Below are 21,215 nucleotides of genomic sequence, written 5' to 3'. Positions count from 1 at the left end.
TCCGTTCACAACTTCTCATGACATTTGCCAAAATAAGCAAAGGCTGCGATACTCCACATTCTTCAATGCACTGACAACAGGGGTTTGCGCGTGAGTACGTTCCACGAGGGATGTTAACCTGTTTTGCTCACTGGCACACCCCAAGAGCCCAGAACAGGGTCTGGCACGCAGTCTGCGTCAAATAAACTATTGGATAAGACAGCAGCAAATCCCCCCATCAAGTAATGTGCAGAGGAAGAAGAGCCACAGCTTTGCTTAAAGACACTGGGGCTATGGCGTCATGTTGTATGGCTGCAATGATGGAGTGAGCAACACTGGGATCAGTGACAGCGCCCTCTGTTGGTCAGGATTGATCTTGAAGCCAGCTGCTGCTCCGGGGGTCCGATGCACTGGGCAGCTAAGGTGCTCCAGGCCCTCCGAGGTCAATGTCAAAATCAGCTTACAGACAGTGCAGGTGCACTCATGAGCAATGCGTTATTGTAAGATTCCGAGGGAACACAGCAACGGCCTTGGGACACCATGGGAATCGTCAGCTCAGGGTGCTTCACAGTCTCAACATTAGATCCTTTCTCCCTTTCAATCATTTCATATTTCCGTGAGCTTGAGCACTGGGCACTGGTGTGCAACTCCCTTCACTCCAACTAACCCATGAATAGGAACAAAAGGAGGCGCTGCCCATTAAGATTCCAAGGTCTGAGGAGTTACTCCATGAGCAATATGCAAACACATCCATTAGAGTCACTATGTAAGAATGCAATGATACTAGCTTTTCTTTCAATTTACATGTATTACTTTTTAGGTTGCTAATGAGTTATTATGGCATAATTAGCTGGCGCCGTGGCTCACTAGACTAATCCTACACCTGCGGCAATGGCACCCTGGGTTCTAGTCCCGGTTGGGGTGCCGGATTCTGTCCTGGTTGCTCCTCTTCCAGTCCAGCTCTCTACTGTGGCCCGGGAAGGTAGTGGAGGATGGCCCAAGTGCTTGGGCCCTGCACCCCCATGGGAGACCAGGAGGAAGCACCTGGTTCCTGGCTTCGGATCAGCACAGCGCCGGCTGCAGCGGCCATTTGGGGGGTGAACCAACGGAGGGAAGACCTTTCTCTCTGTCTCTCTCTCTCTCACTGTCTACTCTGTCAAAAAAATGACATAATGCACAATAATGAACCTTATTATTATTTTTGAAGCATTTTATTTATCTATTTGAAAGGGGAGAGAGAGAAGGAAGGAGAGAGAGAGAGAGTGAGAGAGAGAGAGAGAGAGAGACTTTCATCTGCTGGTTTACTCCCCAAATGACTACAGCCAAGACTGGGCCAGGCTGAACCCAAGAGCCCAAAACTCAATTTGAGTCACCCATGTGGGGTAGCAGGAACCCAACTACTTGAGCCATCACTGCAGGAAGCTGAACCGGGAGCAGGGGAGGCAGAAGTTAAACCCAGGCCCAGGCACTCCAATATAGGATGCAAGTGTCATAGTGGTGTCTTACAGCTCCAAATGCTTGCCCCTGAATCTAATATAATGCATGTATGTGTTAATTATGCCCATCAGCCTTAGGACATACTGAAGGAAGCATGGGGACACAAAGAGCTACAACACCATTCTTCTACATTCTTTGTGTACTGCTTGGGCGAGGACTGGCGATCTGCTCCCTGGACACCACTAGAGGTGCTGACAGTCTTTCCTCACAAACCTCATCTTCCCATAGTTAATGCAGGTTAGAGGGGGAGGGGGACCCAGCTGGGCAGAGAGGGTTTCTCTGATGGGAACTGGTTTACTCACTGTCCCCACCAATGCGGCCCCAGCAGGTGCCGTCGGTAGCGTGCTGTGCGGGAGACATCGCCTGGATCACTGAGTGGGGTGGGAGGCTGTGAGAGGGTACAGACTGGAGTCTGACACCTGCGAACCGACCCCAGCTCAGCTCCTGCTATTCTGCCGGCTCCCGTTTCACCTGCTGCACACCCCGTGCACAGGGGCGGGAAATGATTTACTTATCTGGGAGCATCAGCTATTCAACTCGAGCACCAGCTTCCTGGATCATTTCTTAGGGGCTATGAATATTTATAGAGGACTCGAGGATGAGACAGTGATCAGTGCCAGAAGCCAAGTGCAGGCTGGGTGTTCACAGGAACAAGGGCAGAGGGCAGGGCAGCCTTTTGGCCTGGGCTGCAAGGGGGCTGACCTGCAGAATCCACGGAAGGAAGTCAGGGCTGGGGAGAACTGGGCAGCTACGCCTGTCCTCCACCCTCAGCCAGCATCCCCCCCCCCCACAGAAGGGAGCTCCCAGTTTTGAGTTCCCTTAAACACAAATCCCCGAGAACCCCACTGCCTTAACAACTCACAGTTAGCACGCTAAGAAGATTGGCTCCATTTTTGTATTCAGAACTATGATTATTAGTTAGGCATCCATTTTGCATGCATCTGTTTGGAATGCATCTAGAAATAAAGTATTTTATCTTAAAATTTGGGAACTGCTGAAATTGAACGTGTGATGCTATTCCGAGTCAGCTCCATGAAGCTTCCAAGTAACCGTCACAAGTTCTTGAGGTCAGATTGTAAGACAGAGATACGGGCCCCTCCCCATATGGGGATCGAGACAACTGAGTTTTCAATGCAGAAGGAAGAAGGACCACTAGTCCCTAAGAGTGTGGCAACCATGGCCGTGCCCACTGCCTCGAGGTTGGTTGGAGAGGAGGAGTTGATTTAGGGTAGACAAGACTGAGTATAAATGTCAGGAAATCATGAGGATAATTCTGTTCTTGGGGGAGCAGGAGTCTCCCCAGAACCTGAATTATTCAGGTGCATTACCCATAAACATTAACATAGCCCAGGGGCAGGCGCCATGGCGCAGTAGGTTAATCCTTTGCCTGCAGTGCCAGCATCCCATATGGGCGCCGGTTTGAGTCCCAGCTGCTCCTCTTCCAATCCAGCTCTCTGCTATGGCCTGAAAAAGCAGTAGAAGATGGCCCAAGTCCTTGGGCCCCTGTACCCGCATGGGAGACCCAGAAGAAGCTCCTGGCTCCTGGCTTCGGATAAGCGCAGCTCCGGCCATTGCAGTCATTGGGGAGTGAACCAACGGATGGAAGACCTTTCTCTCTGTCTCTCCCTCTCACTGTCTGTAACTCTACCTTTCAAATAAATAAAAAAATCTTAAAAAAAAAAAAAACATAGCCCAGGCTTGGCCTTGAATTTCACACTTCATTGTGGCCAGTAAGCACAGCCAAGAGGAAGTGCATGAGATACAGTACAAATGGATTTTCTTATAGAATTTTTTAAAAGATTTATTTATATATTTGAAAGGCAGAGATACAGAGAGAGGGACAAAGCGAAAGTAATCTTCCATCCACTGGTTCACTCCCTCAAATAGCCTTAACAGCCGGGGCTGGACTGATTGAAAGCCAGGAGCCAGGAGCTTCTTCCAGGTTTCTCCCACGTGAACATAGGGGTCCAAGCATTTGGACCATCTTCTGCTGCTTTCCCATGCACATTAGCAAGGAGCTGGATCTGAAGCGGGGCAGCCAAGACTTGAACCAGTGCCCATACAGGATGCCAACACTGCAGGAGGAGGCTTAGCCTTCTACCCCACTGAGCTGTCCCTCTGACAGAGTTTCTAAGGCAAATATGCCATGAACAGCCAGTCAGGCAAGCACTGCTGAAAACCTCCTACCACAAGTGCACACCAAGGGCCAAGATCTGCTCATCACCAGGCTGTTGAGGGATGCCAACCTCGAGCCAGCCCAGCCCAGCCCACACTGAAGGAGAATCTATATTTTACTAGACCCTCAGGGGACTCATAGGCAAATTAACTTTGTGAGGTCGTTGCACTAGGACTCGATGGTTCTCAAGGCTGGTAGAGGGATACAATCATGTGGGAGAGGTCTCAGCTCTCAAGGACCGCAGCTCCAGCTCAATCAGGCCAAGTGACTCAGCATTGCCTGGGCTGGGTGCAGACATGGTGGCTGTTCAAGTCTTGCAGGTGCTTCGGGGATACAGCCTGGGCGGGGACTCCTCAGATTGGAGGACGAGCACTTAGCATGGGTCTCAGTTTCACCTCACTCATACCTAGGACTTGGGCCATTTTTACTGTGCTTCCATGCAGTTAAAATGAGCAGATCTTCTAAGATCAGCACTATCTTGGCCCTCGTGGAGCTGGAAATCTGGAATGGACATGCAAGGGTACTTGAAGAAGTTCATGAAAAATGAAATTCAAAGATAAGTATATTTTGCTGCAAAAAAAAAAAAAAAAAACAACCCAGTTTTGAATGAGAGTCATGCCTAGTTTTTCCATGTTACCTATTTCCATCAACTTTTTGAAGGCTCTTCCCACATTAACTTCACAGAACTGTTTCATTAAGCTGCATTAATTCCACAGAAGACTATGTGAATTCTTTAAAAAAATCATAGGATGCAACAGGTGTGTAGAAAATAACACAGGTTTTGAAATGAAAGCAAACTAGACTCGAATCGCCACTCTGAATCTGGTTGCTTTATACTGAGAACGCTTCCTAAACTAAAGTAGGGCTAATAGTTCAACCTCACAACCTTGCCACAAAGATTAAAAGGGCTTGTTTGATAAAAGTTGATTTGTAGGCAACCAAAACAGAGTCCAAACCAAATTCCAGCCCCCATAATCGGCCCAGGGCCCCACATGGCTATCGGTTCCGAGGCCAAGACTGACCCTGCAAGGACCAAGGGTGCAGGAAGTAGCAGGCAGGGAAATTATTTGGCAAGAGCGAGTCAGAAACACTCAGGTACTGAGAGCCGAATGTTCGCGGAGCTGGCACAAGTCTGCTGTCACTACAGCAGGCCGAGATTGTTTCTGAGCCAGACCAGATGTCTCACAGAAAAATAGGAAGTCTATGTAAGAGCCAGAGAGAGAGAGAGCATAAAGACGAAAGGTGTGTGAATAAAGGCTACAAGGTTGGAAATCACTTGAGCAGAAAAAAGGCCAACGGACAGCTTAATAGCTCTTGAGACCCATAGCTAAGATGACAGAAGTTGAGCTGAGAGCCAACTGTTTTCTACAGCTGCTGAAACACAGGGAGCATGAGACTGGAAGGGTGGGAGGCGGGCAGCTCTAGGGAGCTGCTGCTGGAGGTTGAGACACGGAAACCTGATGGAGCTTTATAGAACTGAGCATTGCTAATATGCAACATTAGGGACAGTAAGCATTTAGACCACAGTAAGACGAGGAGACGTGAAGTGACAGGGAGTCTCTCTAGAAACAGAGAGAGGTAACATAGTAACTCAAAATTCCGTGACTATCTAGATAGTAATCATTCCAACTCCTAGCCTATGAATGAAGCATACTGTTTTAATTTATTTATTTGGGGCTGGTATTGTGGTATAGCAGGTGGAGCCACTACCTGCAATGCCAGCATCCCACACGGGTGTCAGTTCATGTCTTGGTTGCTCCATTTTGATCCAGTTCATTGCCAATGGCCTGGAAAAAGCAGTGGAAGATGGCTCAAGTGCTTGGGTCCCTGTCACCCACGTGGGAGACATGGAAGAAGCAGCCTCCTGGCTTTGGCCTGGCCCCATCCCGGCCATGGCGGCCATCTGGGGAGTGAATCAGTGGACGAAGGATCTCTCTCTCTCTCTCTCTCTCTCTCCCTCTCTCTCTCTCCCTCTCCCTCTCCCTCTCCCTCTCCCTCTCCCTCTCCCTCTCTTGCTGTGACTCTGCTTTTCAAATAAATAAATCTTTGAAAAAATTTATTTATTTGAAAGGCACAGTGGCAGAGGCAGAGGGAGAAAGGGGGAGAGAGAGCGAGCTAGAGACAGAGAGACAGAATATCTTCTATCCTCTGGCTCACCCCCCAAATGACCACAAGAGCCAGGGCCAGGCCAGGCTGAAGCCAGGAGTGTGGAACCTCCATTCAGTTCTCCCACATGGGTAACACACAAAATTCTTGAATAGATCTAATATTTTCCTTATAAAAACAGGAGGTCCCGCCTTGGATATATGCACATTTACAATGTTTGTCTTTTTGTTGAATGGCTCCCTTCATCATTGCATGGTCACTTCTTTGTCTCTCTTCACAGTTCTCATCTGGAAGTCTATTTTGCCTTCTATGTATATGGCTACTCCTGTTCCCTCTTGGTGCATGGCTGCATGGAGTTTTCTTATCACTTCACCTTCGATCTGTGTGTTTCTTTGCTGATGAAATCAGTTGTTTAAGGGTGATATTTCTTGGGTCTTGTTTTTTCCAACCACTCAGACACTTAATTAGGGAATTTAATCCATGTGAATTCAAGGTTAATATTGACACAGAAAGACTTACTAAGTCACTTTCTTCATTTTCTTTTGAGTATCCTCTGGTCTTTTCTTGCTCTTTTGTTACTCATTGAGGCTTGGTGGTTTCCATCATGAAGAGACTGGATTCTTTCCTTTTTCTCTCTTTTGTGTCTGCTCTTCTAGCGAGTTTCATATTTTCTTGTGTTTTGTGTACAGATGTAGGACTCCCTTCAGCATCTTTTGTAAGACAGGACAGGTAGTGACAAACTCCCACAGTTTTTGCTGTATTTCCTCCTTTTTTTCTAAAGGATAACATTTCTGGATAAAGTAATTTGGGTTGGTAGATTTATTATTTCTTTCGGAACTATGAAAATGTCCTTCCATTGCATCCTGCCTTGCAAGTTTTCTGCCAAGAGATCTGCTGTTAATCTAACATGGTTTTCCTTAAGTGTGACTTTGACCATTTTCTCTTGCTGGTTTTTGAATTCTTTGTCTTGTATTTTTTGACAGCTGGACCATGAGGATCTTTCTGTTCAAATCTGTTCAGCATCCTCCGTGCCCTCCTGCACTTGGATGTACATTTCATTCTCGAGGGCATTTGTCAGCAATTATTTCACTGAATGGATTTTCTATGATTTCTCCTTTCTGGAATCTCCCAAATCTAAACATATAATGGTGTCCCATATCTGTCAAAGACTTTGTTATTTTTAAAATTCGTTTCTGTCTGACTGAGATATTTCAAAAAGACGTGTTTCAGGCTGAGAAATTCTGTCTTCTGGTTGATCTGGTTTGTGGTTGAGGCTCTGAACTATATTTTTTTATGTGCCTATTGAGTTCTTGAATCCCAACCTTTAACTTGGTTGGCTTTTGCGGTCTCTACCTCTGCTGAATTTCTCGTTCATATCAAGAACTGTGTTCCCAAGTTGATTTAATTGTCTCTGCATTCTCTCCCTGTGTTTCCTCAGAATGACTCTTTAGAATTCTTCACAAGAAATTCCATCATTATCCTTCACTTTGCACAGTCTTGCAAGTCAGTTTTTATTTTCCCTTGGAGGCATCATGTTACCTCTCTTTTTCACACTTTGATAGTTGTGCATCTGGTTTCTCACTGCCTCTACTCATTTCCTGAGGTCTCCTTTGTAGTAGATGTCATTTCTGAAGATGCATCTCAGAGTGTCAGCTCTGTTGGTTTGGTTCCAGTTGGACACTGTAGTGTGGTTTTGTGATAGCTTCTTCAGCTGCAATCAGTGGCTTGGGGCATGGTGTGAGTAGCAGTGGGGGAGAAAGACTGTGCATCCATGCAGGCTACAGGTAAGGAGACATTCTAGTGGCCCCCACAGGTGTACTACACACAGAACTGGGGATGGGCACCTATTGTGTGGCCACTCTGGCAATGGCAGAGGTGTGCCAGGAGTGTTGAGGCCAGTAGACATTTCTCCATGCACCTCAGCGATGTCATCAAGGGACTCTGGCACCAGCAGCCCTGGTGATGGGGTGGGGAGTGCTTGCTCTACCTGCCCTTAGTCCCAGCAGAGGTGCGGGTTGACAAGTGGGAGGAACATCAACATTCTTGATATATTAGTTTTATTGGCTAAAATGAAAGGTCCAGGTATTAAGATTCCATCTGCTCGGTGGATGGCAAAGCAAAACAAAGATGCTGATGATTAGCAGTTTGCACTAATCAAGATGTAATCACAGCAAGAATTCACAAGGAGGCCTTTAACCCAGCCCCTGCTACTCAGCTAAATGATCTCAACAGGCATCCACAGAGCAGCAATCACTCCTCACAGCACCGGGGACTCCCGGCTCCCAAAGACCACTGCATCCTATCCGTTTCGTCACGTGTTTAATCAGCACTGACGAAAGTACGAATGGTTGCCTCCAGAAAGGATCGCAAAGGCTTAGGTGGGTGCTTTGGTGTCGTGCCATGTCTCTCATGACACTACAAGCTGGCCAAATTACTCTTGAGAACTTTAGGTAGACGGACAAAGAAAGCAATAAATTACCATATGCTCAACAGACAACTGATGAAAATCACTTAGCAAGAAATCCCACACAACAACAGGATGCCTGAAGTCAGGGGAGTAGCTGGCTCCCGGGGGCCTAGGAAAAAGAGGGTTGCAAGTAGGGACAGAGACCTGGGCGGCTTAAGAAGAGATGTCCACGGTGATGGACCCTCACCAGGAATGTTCCCAAAAAGCCTTGTTCCTCTCCACTGGCCTAGCTTGGCCCAGAGAGGATGACATCATTGCTGGAAGCCCTTGACCTGCACCGACCACATCAGCTTGTGCAGGAAGACAGCAGAGGGATACTGGCTTCTGAGGATGCCCCAGGGGTTGGCCTGTGGAGGCCCAGAAGGAAACTCCATGCTGGGTGACCACAACATAGCCAGAGCCCACTGGCTGAAGGACCCCTTGAGGATGTCAAACCCCTAGAACCTGAGTAAGGTGAAAGAACCCCAAGAAGTGGCACAGGCTGGCCTTCTCTCCTGCCTTGAGGGGTCAAAGGACACAATCATAGGAGTTGATTTCAGAAACACACAGGAATGTTACACCAACTGCACACAATGCCTTGCCGTGATTTGTAACTATGACGTCCAATTATTAAGCTGAAGCGAGTGCAGTGCAAGAGTGTTTGAGGCTGATGGCTAAACTACACAAATATTTCAAAGGCTGAGACTGGAGCTGCTTCTACCAATGACTTCAGGGCTGACGCTTACGTTACGAGTACCTTCTCCAATTCACACATTAAACACTGTTTTAAACTTAAGCATTGTTGCCAGAAAATCTTTCCCTTGTCACTTTTTTTTTCTCAATAGTAATGCGTTCTGTGCATGGATTCCACATCCTGACTGTTTCCTGTAGACAGTTTCAAAGTAAGAATGGGAAATCGATTATTTTATTGCTCTCCTACACTCTCTCATAAAAGTGTGCTGCGGAATATTTTCTGGGATAGAGGTATAACCACATCATAAAAGCTATTGGCACTGGCCAGCACCGCGGCTCACTAGGCTAATCCTCCACCTGCAGCGCCAGCACCCCAGGTTCTAGTCCTGGTTGGGGCGCTGGATTCTGCCCTGGTCGCTCCTCTTCCAGGCCAGCTCTCTGCTGTGGCCCGGGAAGGCAGTGGAGGATGGCCCAAGTGCTTGGGCCCTGCACCCGCATGGGAGACCAGGGGCAAGCACCTGGCTCCTGGCTTCGGATCAGCACAGCACGCCAGCCATAGCGGCCATTTGGGGGGGGTAAACCAACGGAAAAGGAAGACCTTTCTCTCTCTCTCTCACTGTCCACTCTGCCCATAAAAAAAAAAAAAAAAAAAAAAAAAAAAAGCTATTGGCATCAACCATTGTCTTAGGCTACTCTTCAACCCAGAGTAAAGTGAGCTTATGGTCTTTAAAAGAACTCGTGAAACTCACAGAGGCAGTCTCTCCCTAATAAAAATCCACAATTTTATCAACTCATCGGCCTCCTGTTTCATTAGTCCTCAGACCCAGAACAAAGACACAGCCACTTTGACCTATCAAAACTGTGGTTGCAACAGTTCAGCTAAGCTCACACTGCTAACTCCCCGGACCCCTGCTCACTGAGAGCCGTTGGACTGACTGGCACAGCCGCTCATAGTACAGTCGACTCCATGGAAACAGGACTGCAAGAGGGGGCACCTGTCTCACCTTCCCCGAGTGATATCACCCTCTGGACTTCGGGGTCCCGACTAGGAACGTGAGGTGGTTTCAAGTAATGATCCCTCAGCTCCTTCCAAACTCTCCAGTGCTAGGAATCTATTTCTTGTATTTATAAGCAGAGAAAAATGCAAAGACGCCATCAGAACAAATGCATGAATCTACACACGATGCCTCAGAACATGCCAGCTTCCCTCATTTAAAAAGAAACGCACCACTATGAAGAGCTGCCTGTTTGACAAACTATTGTTTGCATCTATTAAAACAAGTCTGCAGACGGACTATGCCAGCACACCACTCACCTGATGTTGACGACAGAACCGCTACGGTGTATAAAGTCTTACATGCAAATATAAGGTGCTGATTGAACCTGCAGAGCATACATTATTCAAAAATCTGAATTAATGTAACTTTCAAGCAGATCTAGAATATCCTGATCTTTATTCATTCACCAGAGAACTGAAATAAGGTTTCATTCTGTGCCTGGCATGGAAATTTATGGAAAAGTTCTGAAGCTGTGGCTCTCTCATTTCCAACAGAAATAAGGAAGGAAAGAAGAGAAGCCACAAGACATCAGAAGAAGGGGAATTTGTGATACACACACACAACGCAGCAGAGTGGAGATCGTTGTGTCCCTGTGCCTGTGCCTGTTCCCACAATGTTCCCTCGGCCCACAAATGAGAAATACTTGATTTATGGCTTATAGATGGTTGTTACCAATCATAGTAGGGACAGCCTTGAAGTCTGAACTGCTTGTTCAGTGGGTGGATCAAGCATCAAGCTCAAGTCCATTATTTTATGAAACATTATCACAGTGGATCAAAGAAAGGGCCCACAGCCTGCACCGGGGATCCTGGTGACTTCCAATGATGTGTCTCACGAAGTAGCATCAGGCGGATTCCTCACCCCACAGGGTCTCAGTGCCTTCCTCATCAGCAAACAGACATCACAGGCATCCTACTCACGGCTACTATGAAGATTAAATGCAGCAATGATTGTGCTATGTCTGGTACAGCATCTTTACTGCCTCCAGTTATAATTATTGAGTTTATTACTAAGCTACATTCAGCCTGCTTGACTATATATAAGGATCCAGGATCTCTCAAATATTATGTATTTTTATTTCGCTGAGAGACTTAGAGATTTAAAAAAAACTTATTATAGGGGCCGGCGCTGTGGCACAGTGGGTTAACACCCTGGCCTGACATCCCAAATGGGAGCTTCTTCTAGTCCCGGCTGCTCCACTTCCAATCCAGCTCTCTATTGTGGCCTGGGAAAGCAGTGGAAGATGGCCCAAGTGCTTGGGACCCTGTACCCATGTGGGAGACCTGGAAGAAGCTCCTGGCTCCTGGCTTTGGATTGGCACAGCTCCGGCCGTTGCGGCCATCTGGGGGATGAACCAGCGGATGGAAGACCTCTCCTCTCTCTGTCTCTCCCTCTCTCTGTAACTCTGTTTTCAAATAAATAAAATAAATCTTTAAAAAACTTACTATAAATAGAATTAGTATGAAGTAACATTTGCTATGTACAGTTGATTCTCACTATTCCTGTCAGCTATGTTCTGGAATGTCATCAGGAACACCGGTTCAGCCCTGGACCATTGCTCCTAGGGTGAGGACAGGGTTAGGATCCTGTGAACTTGTGGTCACGAGGTGTGATCAGCTGACCCACCCATGGCCTTGCTTCGCTGTTAAGACGCCTTGTATGTGATCCTTCAACACCGAATGAAATGCCTGTTTGGCAAACTATTGTTTGCACCTGTTAAAACAAGCCAAACAACCAATATGTGCAGTTTCTCCACAAGGCACGCCCCGTCGTCTTGAAATCAGGAACACTGGGTAGCACTTCAGCACCTTCCTTGGGAGCTAAGTCACTAACAAACAGCACAGAACATCAAAACACGAAGCACCGAACAAGACAGCAGAACGGGCACCTGTCTCCAGCACGCGAGCTGACACACGTAGGCAGAGGGTGGCCTTGTCTGAGCTCATCTGGGAATACACACAAGGAGTGACGCAAGTTTGTTTTTTTTTTTTTTTTTTTTTCCAGAATTCTGCCTGTCAGCCAATGACCACACAAGCCCCCGGACTTGGATGATATAAATAAATTTTAGTGAGTAGGTGAATTCCCAAATGCAGTGTTCTCAAATCATGAGTTTCACCGGTGTGGTTTCACACTTGTGTGTATGCATCTACCACAATGCAATCTTGACACTCCCAGTTGTGGGGATGGTACTGTACGAAGTGTTTCATACGTGTTTTCTGTTTTGTTGTACTAATTCTATGATGTGAGTGATTTCCATAAGTTTTGCCAATAAGAGATGGGGACTTTAGAGTTAACTTGGAAAATATCATGGCTATAACCAGAACTTAAAGCTGGGTCTGACTTCATCTCCTTGGATTTCTCTCCAGCACCTGTTTTACCAGGAGAGAGGTTTTGGCAAATCAAACCAAAGGACAGAGGTGACACTTCCTGCCAAATTGGAAAACCATCTCTGACAGTCATGTTTAACTGAAACTTAAATAATTAAGGTAACTTGGTTGAAAATAAAGCTATGGACCAGGGCCGGCACTGTGGCGTAGTGGGTAAAGCCATGGCCTGCAGTGCCGGCATCCCATATGGGTGCTGGTTTGAGACCCAGCTGCTCCACTTCTGATCTAGCTCTCTGCCATGGCCTGGGAAAGCAGTAGAAGATGGCCCAAGTCCTTGGGCCCCTGCACCCACGTGGGAGACCTGGAGAAGACACCTGGCTCCTGGCTTCAAATGGGCTCAGCTCCAGCTATTGCGGCCATTTGGGGCGTGAACCAGCAGATGGAATACCTCTCTCTCAATCTCTCTCTTTATCTCTCTCTGCCTCTGCCTCTCTGTTGCTCTGCCTTTCAAATGAATAAAAAACAAAAACTTCAAAAAAATCTTCAAAAAAACAAAAACTATGGACATTAAATACCTATCATTATCTGACATAGAGGGGGATTTCAAAAGTTCATGGAAATGTATATCAAGAGCTTATGGCTGGCGCAGTGGCTCACTAGGCTAATCCTCCGCCTGCGGCGCCGGCACACCAGGTTCTAGTCCCGGTCGGGGTGCCGGATTCTGTCCCGGTTGCTCCTCTTCCAGTCCAGCTCTCTGCTGTGGCCAGGGAGTGCAGTGGAGGATGGCCCAGGTGCTTGGGCCCTGCACCCCATGGGAGACCAGGAGAAGCACCTGGCTCCTGGCTTCGGATCAGCTAGATGCACTGGCCGCAGCGGCCATTGGAGGGTGAACCAACGGCAAAAGAAGACCTTTCTCTCTCTCACTGTCCACTCTGCCTGTCAAAAAAAAAAAAAAAAAAAGAACTTATATGTGAAACAGTGACACAGTGACTTTAAGGGGCAATGTGCCAAGCAGGATAGATTAAACTCTCCTGCAATCTCACAGAGCCCCAAAGCATCACAACGAAGGCGGACTTCTTGTTCTTGCAAAGTCTGATGTATGTTCAATGGCCCTCTTCCATCTTGCAGCCTGGCCCTAAGGAATGCGCATTACCTCTACTCAATCAATCGACAGCCTGGGAAATGCAGAAAGCAAATGGGTTTCAGATAAGCAATGTCCCTGCCACCAACAAATGAACCTTCTTATTAATCCTGGACACAACACCTAAGCATTCCAATTATGCATTATCTCCAATCTGCACTTTGTTTCCCAGTAGAAAACAGAGAATATCAACAGAAGATTTTTTTTGGTTTGCACTTTATATTTCTTCTCATTCATATTCTCATCCAAAAAAAATTAAGAACAGTTAAAATAGATGCTTTCTTCGGGATTTTGAGTCAGAAGTTAGTTTTTCATTCTTATTCCAACTAACTGCTGCTATGGGTTTATAGAAAAGAAGAAAGGAAGAGAGTGCCAGCCAGGGTGTTTGCAGGTGCTGCTGGTCACGCTATAATAAGCTCACCCTGGGTTAGCATGGCCCATAAGCCCGATGGTTGGTGTCTGTAACAGCAGCCAGACACACAGCTTGCAGGGAAGGCCACAGGCAAGCCAGCAGAGCCTGGAGGGAGCCAGCAAATGCAGAAGCTAGGACATTCAGCGAGGGAGTCTTGCCCACAGCCTGCAGAGCAGGCACTCCCAACAGCCAGTCTGCTCCACTTCTGATCCAGCTCCATGCTAATGGCCTGGGAAAAGCAGCAGAAGATGGCTCAGGTGTTTGGGCCCTGCCACTCATGTGGGAGACCTGGATGAAACTCCTGGCTCCAGGCTTCAACCTGGCCCAGGACTAGCCATTGTGGCCATCTAGGGAGTGAATGAGCAGATAGAAGATATCTCTCTCTCTCTCTCTCTCTCTCTCTCTCTCTCTCTGCCTTTTTCTATATAACTCTGACTTTCAAATACATAAAATACATAAACAAATCTTTAAGAGAGGAAGAGAGAGAGAGAGATCATCAAGGTAACATGTGAACAACCCTAAATACATTAACAAAAAAAAAATTAGAGACTCTGGGGCAGGCACTTGGCCTCAACGTTAACACACTGTTAAGATGTTCCTATGTATGTTGGAGGGCCTGGATTTGAGTTCTGAATCTGCTCCAGAATCCACTTTTTTGCTGATGTGGCCCCTGGGAGGTAGCAAGTGATGGTTCCTGTCACCTACATGGGAAACCTGAACTGAGTTCCTAGCTCCCAGCTGCAGCCTGGCTCAGCTTGGCCACTGTAGGCTGTGGGGGTATGAACCTCCAGATGGAAGCTCTTCTCCTTCTTCTCTCCTCTCCCTTCTCCTCCCCTCCCTACCTTTTGTCTATCTATCATCTATATATCAATAATAATCAATATCCATCATCTCTATCTACCTACCTACCTATCTACCGCCTCTCAAATAATATGGGGGGGGTGCAGAAATCAGAGGCTGGGATAGAAGATTCAGGCCACTCCTCCATCATCCATTTAGGTATCAAATGCTCACCTGTGAATGATGTAACAGTTGCAACTAGTCAATGCACTTTAGAGGCAGGGGAGAACAATGAATCACCCACAGAGGACGCACACAGGGCAGAGCTGGCTGAGCTCCTGTCCATCTCCTGACCCCCCCGGCCCCCACCCTCTGGGCCGTGGAGGGCAGAGACAGCCCGGCTGAGACTCTCAGGGTTACAGGGACTTGGAGAACAGTCCAGGGTCAGTGCTGAACATCTGGAACATCTGGAACGCCCCTGCCCCAGTGGCAAAGCAGCCCGCCTCCTCCAGCTGACCACCTGACCAGAACACTGGTGGACGCACCTGCACGTGGGGCTCTACCCACATATGCACCTGTTGCACCCCAAAAGAGGCACGCATGTGGATGTGCACACACACGCTCACACCCCGCGATTCCCTCTCTCCTTTGACAGTTCCCCAAGGTGTGTCCCCTGCTAAACGACCCCTGCTTCACTCACAGTCCCTAAGAGGGTGCCCATGCCATTCACTGCTGTGGCTTCCCTCCGCTAGCTCCTGCCTGTAGTGTGGCTTCCCGAGTTTCTACTGCCCCTGAGCTGACAGCAGCAGCCTCTGTCTCACCCCCGACGTGAATAGGATTTGATGCAACCAAGACAGACGCCTCGGCCATTGTAGCTCCTTGCCCAAAGATAGATAAACTTGGAATTTTACCCCTTATCCTGACATCCTTTGAAGAACAGGAGTTCACTTCTTATCCCTGCAGTCTCACATCGTGTAGTGTCCCCCTCCCCCGACTCCACCCCTTGCATTCTTCCCCAGATTTGGAAGCCAGCACCAGACACAAAGAGCCTGTATGAAGGAATCCACCTCTGCCTACTGTCCTGCACCCTACCCGGACCCTTAGTCCACCTAAGATATAAAAAAGCCCAGCCCCTGGGGTCTGGGCCCTCAGCCACGTGCTCGGTCTGTGTGCACACTGGCAGTTGGCCACCAGCTCTGCAAATTTATTTATTAGAATAAATTTGGTTTGGCTGTGAGGTCATATCCTGCCACCTCTCTGACCTGCACCCCTTTTCCTTCCATGATTCCCACCCAGAGACCCACTCACTCCCCCGGCCCACCACCACCACCACCACCAAACCCTCCTCACCCTTTCGGCTTTGCAGCAGGATCTAGGAAAGCAATGCACTGGAACAGAGATTCTGAAACCTACTCAAACCAGGAAGGGCTGGGCTGGTTTTCGTCCCAGCAGCTGGGCCAAGGAATTCAGAAATTGCAGGCAACGTGCACCCATTTGCAGAAGGCCCTGGACTGCAGCTGGTTCTACAGGACACTGGGCGCGTGACTGATCCGGCAGAGAGAAGCCACGGCTCACAAAGCCCGCCGCTCCTCCTCATTAGAAGAGTAGCTTGCAGCAGCAATGAGCTGTGCTTCCATTCTCCCTATCCAAGAACCACTAAGGCTCCAGACCTCGTTACTCACAGAGGGGCAGGCGAAGCCCACACCTGCGCGGGCTACTGCAGCTCGCTCTCTGGCTTCTTGATCCAGCTGGTTGCGTTTTATAGGATGCTCTTTCCCTTTTGTTCCCATTAAGGATGTAATTTCAAGCCGACCTGGTTGATTAGGCAGAACCGTCCCCAGTAGGCACAGCCATAGTTCGGAGGCTTAAGTCCTTTAGCAATGGCTGCTGGTTCTGGCTACAGACAGCAAGGAGCAGTGGCCATGCTGACGCCATGCAAGCAGCCAAGGGGGCTGCATTTGGTGGCTCAAGGAAACACCTGTCCCAGAGTCCCTTGGTTCTTCTGTTCTTGCACTGGAGAACTTGCACCATGCTTCAAGCTGTGTCCTACGTTTGGGAATTCATTACTGGTTTCCTTTTACTTGGTCTTTCCTTGGTTTCCAGACCCAGTACCCTCATCTTTCTTAAATGATAGTGCCCTGCCGTGCCCTAAACAGCCTCTTTTTTGGAACCCCAAGAGTGCAGCCAGCCAGGGCTCTGCCACCCCCCGCAGGCTTTCCTGCAGCCAGCTTCCTGCTTGGTCACTTGTATGTTCTCTGATGCTGGGTCCTCCTGGCTAGGTCCTCTCCCCGCATCACATCTCCCGACCTTTAACTTGTGCGTAGCTCTGCTAACATTCGCACCGTGGCCCACCTCCTCCAGTCAGGTGCACTGCCTTCTCTGCTCCCTGTCGTGGGCTTGGGACCACCAGCCCAAACCAGGCCCTCCGATCTGTCTGGGGCTCTCCCTTCCCAAGATCCAAGGACACACTGCAGAAGGATCACGTGAGCTGAGTGCAAAAGGCCGGCGCCGCATTAGGAGACTTGAGTCTGCTTCCACCACTAATCCACGGCTGCAGGTGCTACTTATCCCAGTCTATCCCCATTCCTTTCTTGCCCACCTACAGCAGCCTGATTTCTGCTATAGTGAGGGCTGAGCCAGCCTTGTGGACAGGCTGCACTGAGCCATTAAATAAAGCCTACACTTTAAGTGCTTTTGATTTTTTCCTTTGGAATTTATCGATGACGACTAATAAATTACCCCTGAGTTCTGTGTACCGGCTCCGAGGGTATTTGAACTCAGGGAAAACAATCTGGTGCCTGGTTGTCTTGAGGACGTATTTACACTCACAAAGAACTGTTTTTGCCATGTAGCCACTTGTTTCACAGAATAATAACTCTTCCATTTGCTAATCGATGTGTGATCCACAAAGATACTGCTTGTCCTCTTCCGGCGTGCTACCTGCAAAATTAAATTTAACAGCAATGCTCTGCCTAGGCAGAGAGAACAAATGGGCTAGCTACTCATCCCTGGGAAACAGGTACAAATTTTCCACAACTGTGTCTTTGCGGTGTCTATTTTAAGAGACATGATGGGGAGCGGGTCACAAGGTGACTTAGCCAGCGTTTCAGAGGGCAGGAATCAGGAGATGCAGCCCAGGGCTTGTTCCGCTCACCAAATGCCACAGCATGCCCCAAACAAGCAATGCTTGTCTCCAGAGGTCATGTGTCTTACACCCCCATTGTGTGCCTGAATGTCAAAGCCACCTTTATGAAAACAACATTCCTTCGTTAAACTCAGTAGAAAAAAATAAATAAGTGAAAGAAGAGTGCCAAGATCCCTTGCTCTTCTCTGGGTGAAACAAGACGTTTTCCTTAAGAAAAACACTGGTAAGGATAATAGCCAAGGATTGTTTGAGACTCCCTCTGATTTCCAAAATACCACTTAAAACATAATTACACCCACGACTTATGCACGATTCATTAGACAAGGAGACAAAAATGCACTGCCAGATTTTAATTGCATTGGAAGAGCAGACATCATGACGGACACCCCCACTCTAGTAGCACCTTGGCCACCAGACAAACCCGTCTCGAAGGCATCAGAACAGCATCCTCAGCTCCGCGACTCACACCTCTGCAGAATGTTTTAAGCGAAGCCATCGGAAGGTCAAATAATCTGCTATCAATATTTAAACTTTCATCTGTCACCGGTAAAGGCAAAGATGACAGGGACGCCTGTTGGGGGGAAAATCGCATTTTCTGCAAAGGAAAGTGGTTGTTTTTTTTTCTTAAGATGACAATTGTTCTTCTGCCAACCCCTACCGACTCCCTCACCCACCCACTCAAGGTAAGAACAAGGTGACAATAGCCTTTCTTCTGCAGAGCTTGGGAGGGGGTCTGCCTCTCTCTCACACACGCACACAATACGCTCTCCATTATCCACGCTGCTCGCAGACGGAATCCATCCAGCGAAGGACACAATAGCTACAACAGAGTGCATCATACAGAACAGACAGAAGACAGCACCTTGCACCGCGCAGACAGCTGTGCCTTAGACGCAAGCTGCTGTATCACTAACCTACAGGAGCCAGACAACAGCAAGCCACTGCCAGGGGCGCCCCCGTCCACCCCCCCTCCCGCCCCGTGGGTTCTGAGTGACATATGCCATCAGACCCTGATGCCACCTGCGAGGAGACAGCGTGATTCACGTGGCTGGCACAGCTTTCGGTTGCTGGTGCCTCCCCCGGGATGATTGCTGACACACATACCTGTGGTCTTTAATGGGGTTTTCTCTCCTAGCAACAGTTTTAACCTTTTGGCGTGGATTTTGCCTTGATAATGCGAGTCGGCCACCACCGCAGAGGTAAAGGACATGTTACAGAGAGTGCAGCATTTGTTTTTATCCACCAGATCGGCGTCACTTCCCTGTGTGGGAAGAAAGAGAAAATAACCTTAGAGAGAAACCCAAGCCCTAAGACTTTTTTTTTTAATTTTTCCTTTTGCAAACAGACTAGCTTATGAAAATGTCTTCTTTTTATGATTTATTTATTTATTTGAAAGGCAGAGTTACATAGAGAGAGAAGGAGAGGCAGAGAGAGAGAAAGAAAGAGAGAGAGAGAGGTCTTTCATTACTGGCTCTCTCCCCAATTGGCCACAATGGCTGGAGCTGTGCCGATCTGAAGCCAGGAACCAGGAGCCTCTTCTGGGCCTCCCAGATGGGTGCAGGGGCCCAAGGACTTGGGCCATCTTCTACTGCTTTCCCAGGCCACAGCAGAGAGCTGGATCAGAAGTGGAGCAACTGGGACTTGAACTGGTACCCATATGGGATGCCAGCACTACACGTGGTGGCTTTACCCAATACACCACAGCACTGGCTCCAATTGTCTCCTTTTTGTTCTGCCACCTCTTTCTCTCTCTCTCCACGGTAGTCACTGGCAAAGCGTGCTCAGTGGCTGACTTCAACATCCATTTACTTAGTGTCTACTAATGGCAGAAGCTGAAATCCAGGAAGGAGTTACCCCAACAAGGTGGAGCCCGCATGGAGGCCAGAGTACATCTGTGTCTAGCACTGGGGGTGGAGAAGGAGCAGCTCTAATTGCACCCATTACACTCATTAACGTTAATAAAATATCAGAGTTCCCAGGGCCTGAGTTAGTTAGCAGCAATTATCATTTGACATTCAGCTCTGCCTTTCGCCAAGTTCAGCCTCACCAGGATACATGGCTGTGATGGGCAAGACTTCTTTTTTTTAATTTTATTACTTTAAGGAATTGGACATTTTTTCATAATTAACTCAAGTCTATCTCATACAGCTACGATGACTGAGCTGGCTGGATTTCCTGGGAGAGTCTGTGCAATTTCCTTCTTCTCCGGGAAAGGTGATTCGTTAAATCTGCAGCAAATGCTTAAACCAGCCTGACTTCCATGCCTTTGTAAGACTTAATGAGAACGAATCATGACTCAGAAAAAGTAAATCCTTTGTCAGATCATGTGGCCTGGCCATTGTGCACACAGCTCGCCAATTGCCTGTATTTATGCAAGGTGGAGATTAATCCTTGCCTTGCCTCTTGCCTCATTGGAAATTGAGGGTAGAGCGGACTCTTAGATAAGGAGTTAATCTATCTCTAAATGGAACAACAATGGCAAAGCGCCTCTTTGTCAGAGAGAGTGCTCGGTCCCCACAATGGCCCCTACTCTTATTCCCAGATGGCTCAGATGCTGCGATTTAAAATTGGACAGGGAGGAAGACGAGGGTCTGGACAGGGTGGAGGAAGAGGAATTGTAGATGCTTTTCTGCATAACAATAAGGTGTCCAGACTGCTGGAGAAAGCAGTGCCTTCCACATGATGTGTGAGCTGGAAAACTGTGCCACGCATCAGGCTGTGACATCTCTGATGACTGGTTTTCTGACCTTGGAGGAAGGGCTGGGTGAGCAAGGGGTGTATGTGCCCCAGGAGACTGGCCCGCAACTCAGACGTGGCGAGGAAGGAGAGTTCCCAAACACCAGGGGTAGGACATGGATTTTCTGGTAGAAAGTGGATCTCCTGGAGACAGGAGGAGCCTTCTCTTGGAAACTAACCTGGTAGGAAATGGAACAGCCATGGATGGGTGCTGGTAGCTTCCCCTAGGCCACCTCGGCAAGGAAGCCTGGGAGAAGGTTCCGTGTCCTACAAAGGGGACAGCCCGGAAAGGCCTGTACATGGCAGATCGTGGAGTTCCTGAAGGATCCCAGCCATCCAGAGAGGGGCAGACAGCCCAGGAGGAATGAAGGGCCTAAGGCCATGCTGTCCCACCATGTGGTAACCAATGTTTGTTCGTCCCATCATGTTTTAAAAGGAAAGCTTGTCAAGGTGAATGTGGGTGTTTGAGTTATCCTCATTTTTTTAACCTACTTTTAGCAGGATATAGATCAAAGTGTGTAATATTTTTAAAAATTCAGTCATGAGATCCTAAGACAGTGTTCAACCCACAGTCCTGGGCTCTCGGCACACTGCCTGCTGTGTCCTGGGGAAGCTGCAGCCAAGCACAGCCTTGCTCCCTAAGCCTTTAACGTGGAGAGCTCTCCACAGAAAGGCCAGGAGTCCAGACACAGGTGGCTGACATCCCCACACCAAGAATG

General features: G+C 48.2%; 1 protein-coding gene across 1 annotated transcript in view; it reads right to left on the bottom strand.

Moving 5' to 3' along the window:
* Positions 1–21,215, bottom strand: part of ZMAT4 (zinc finger matrin-type 4) — a 278,835-nt gene that overhangs the window by 121,826 nt on the left and 135,794 nt on the right. Inside the window, exon 3 of the mRNA XM_062213466.1 lies at positions 18,865–19,021. Coding sequence (XP_062069450.1) covers positions 18,865–19,021 — 157 coding nt within the window. The remainder of the gene's footprint in view (positions 1–18,864; positions 19,022–21,215) is intronic.

Source organism: Lepus europaeus, chromosome 16 (assembly GCF_033115175.1).
Source record: "Lepus europaeus isolate LE1 chromosome 16, mLepTim1.pri, whole genome shotgun sequence".
NCBI lineage: Eukaryota > Metazoa > Chordata > Mammalia > Lagomorpha > Leporidae > Lepus > Lepus europaeus.
Note: the sequence above shows the minus strand (reverse complement) of the source record. Positions and strands in the feature narration are given on the sequence as shown.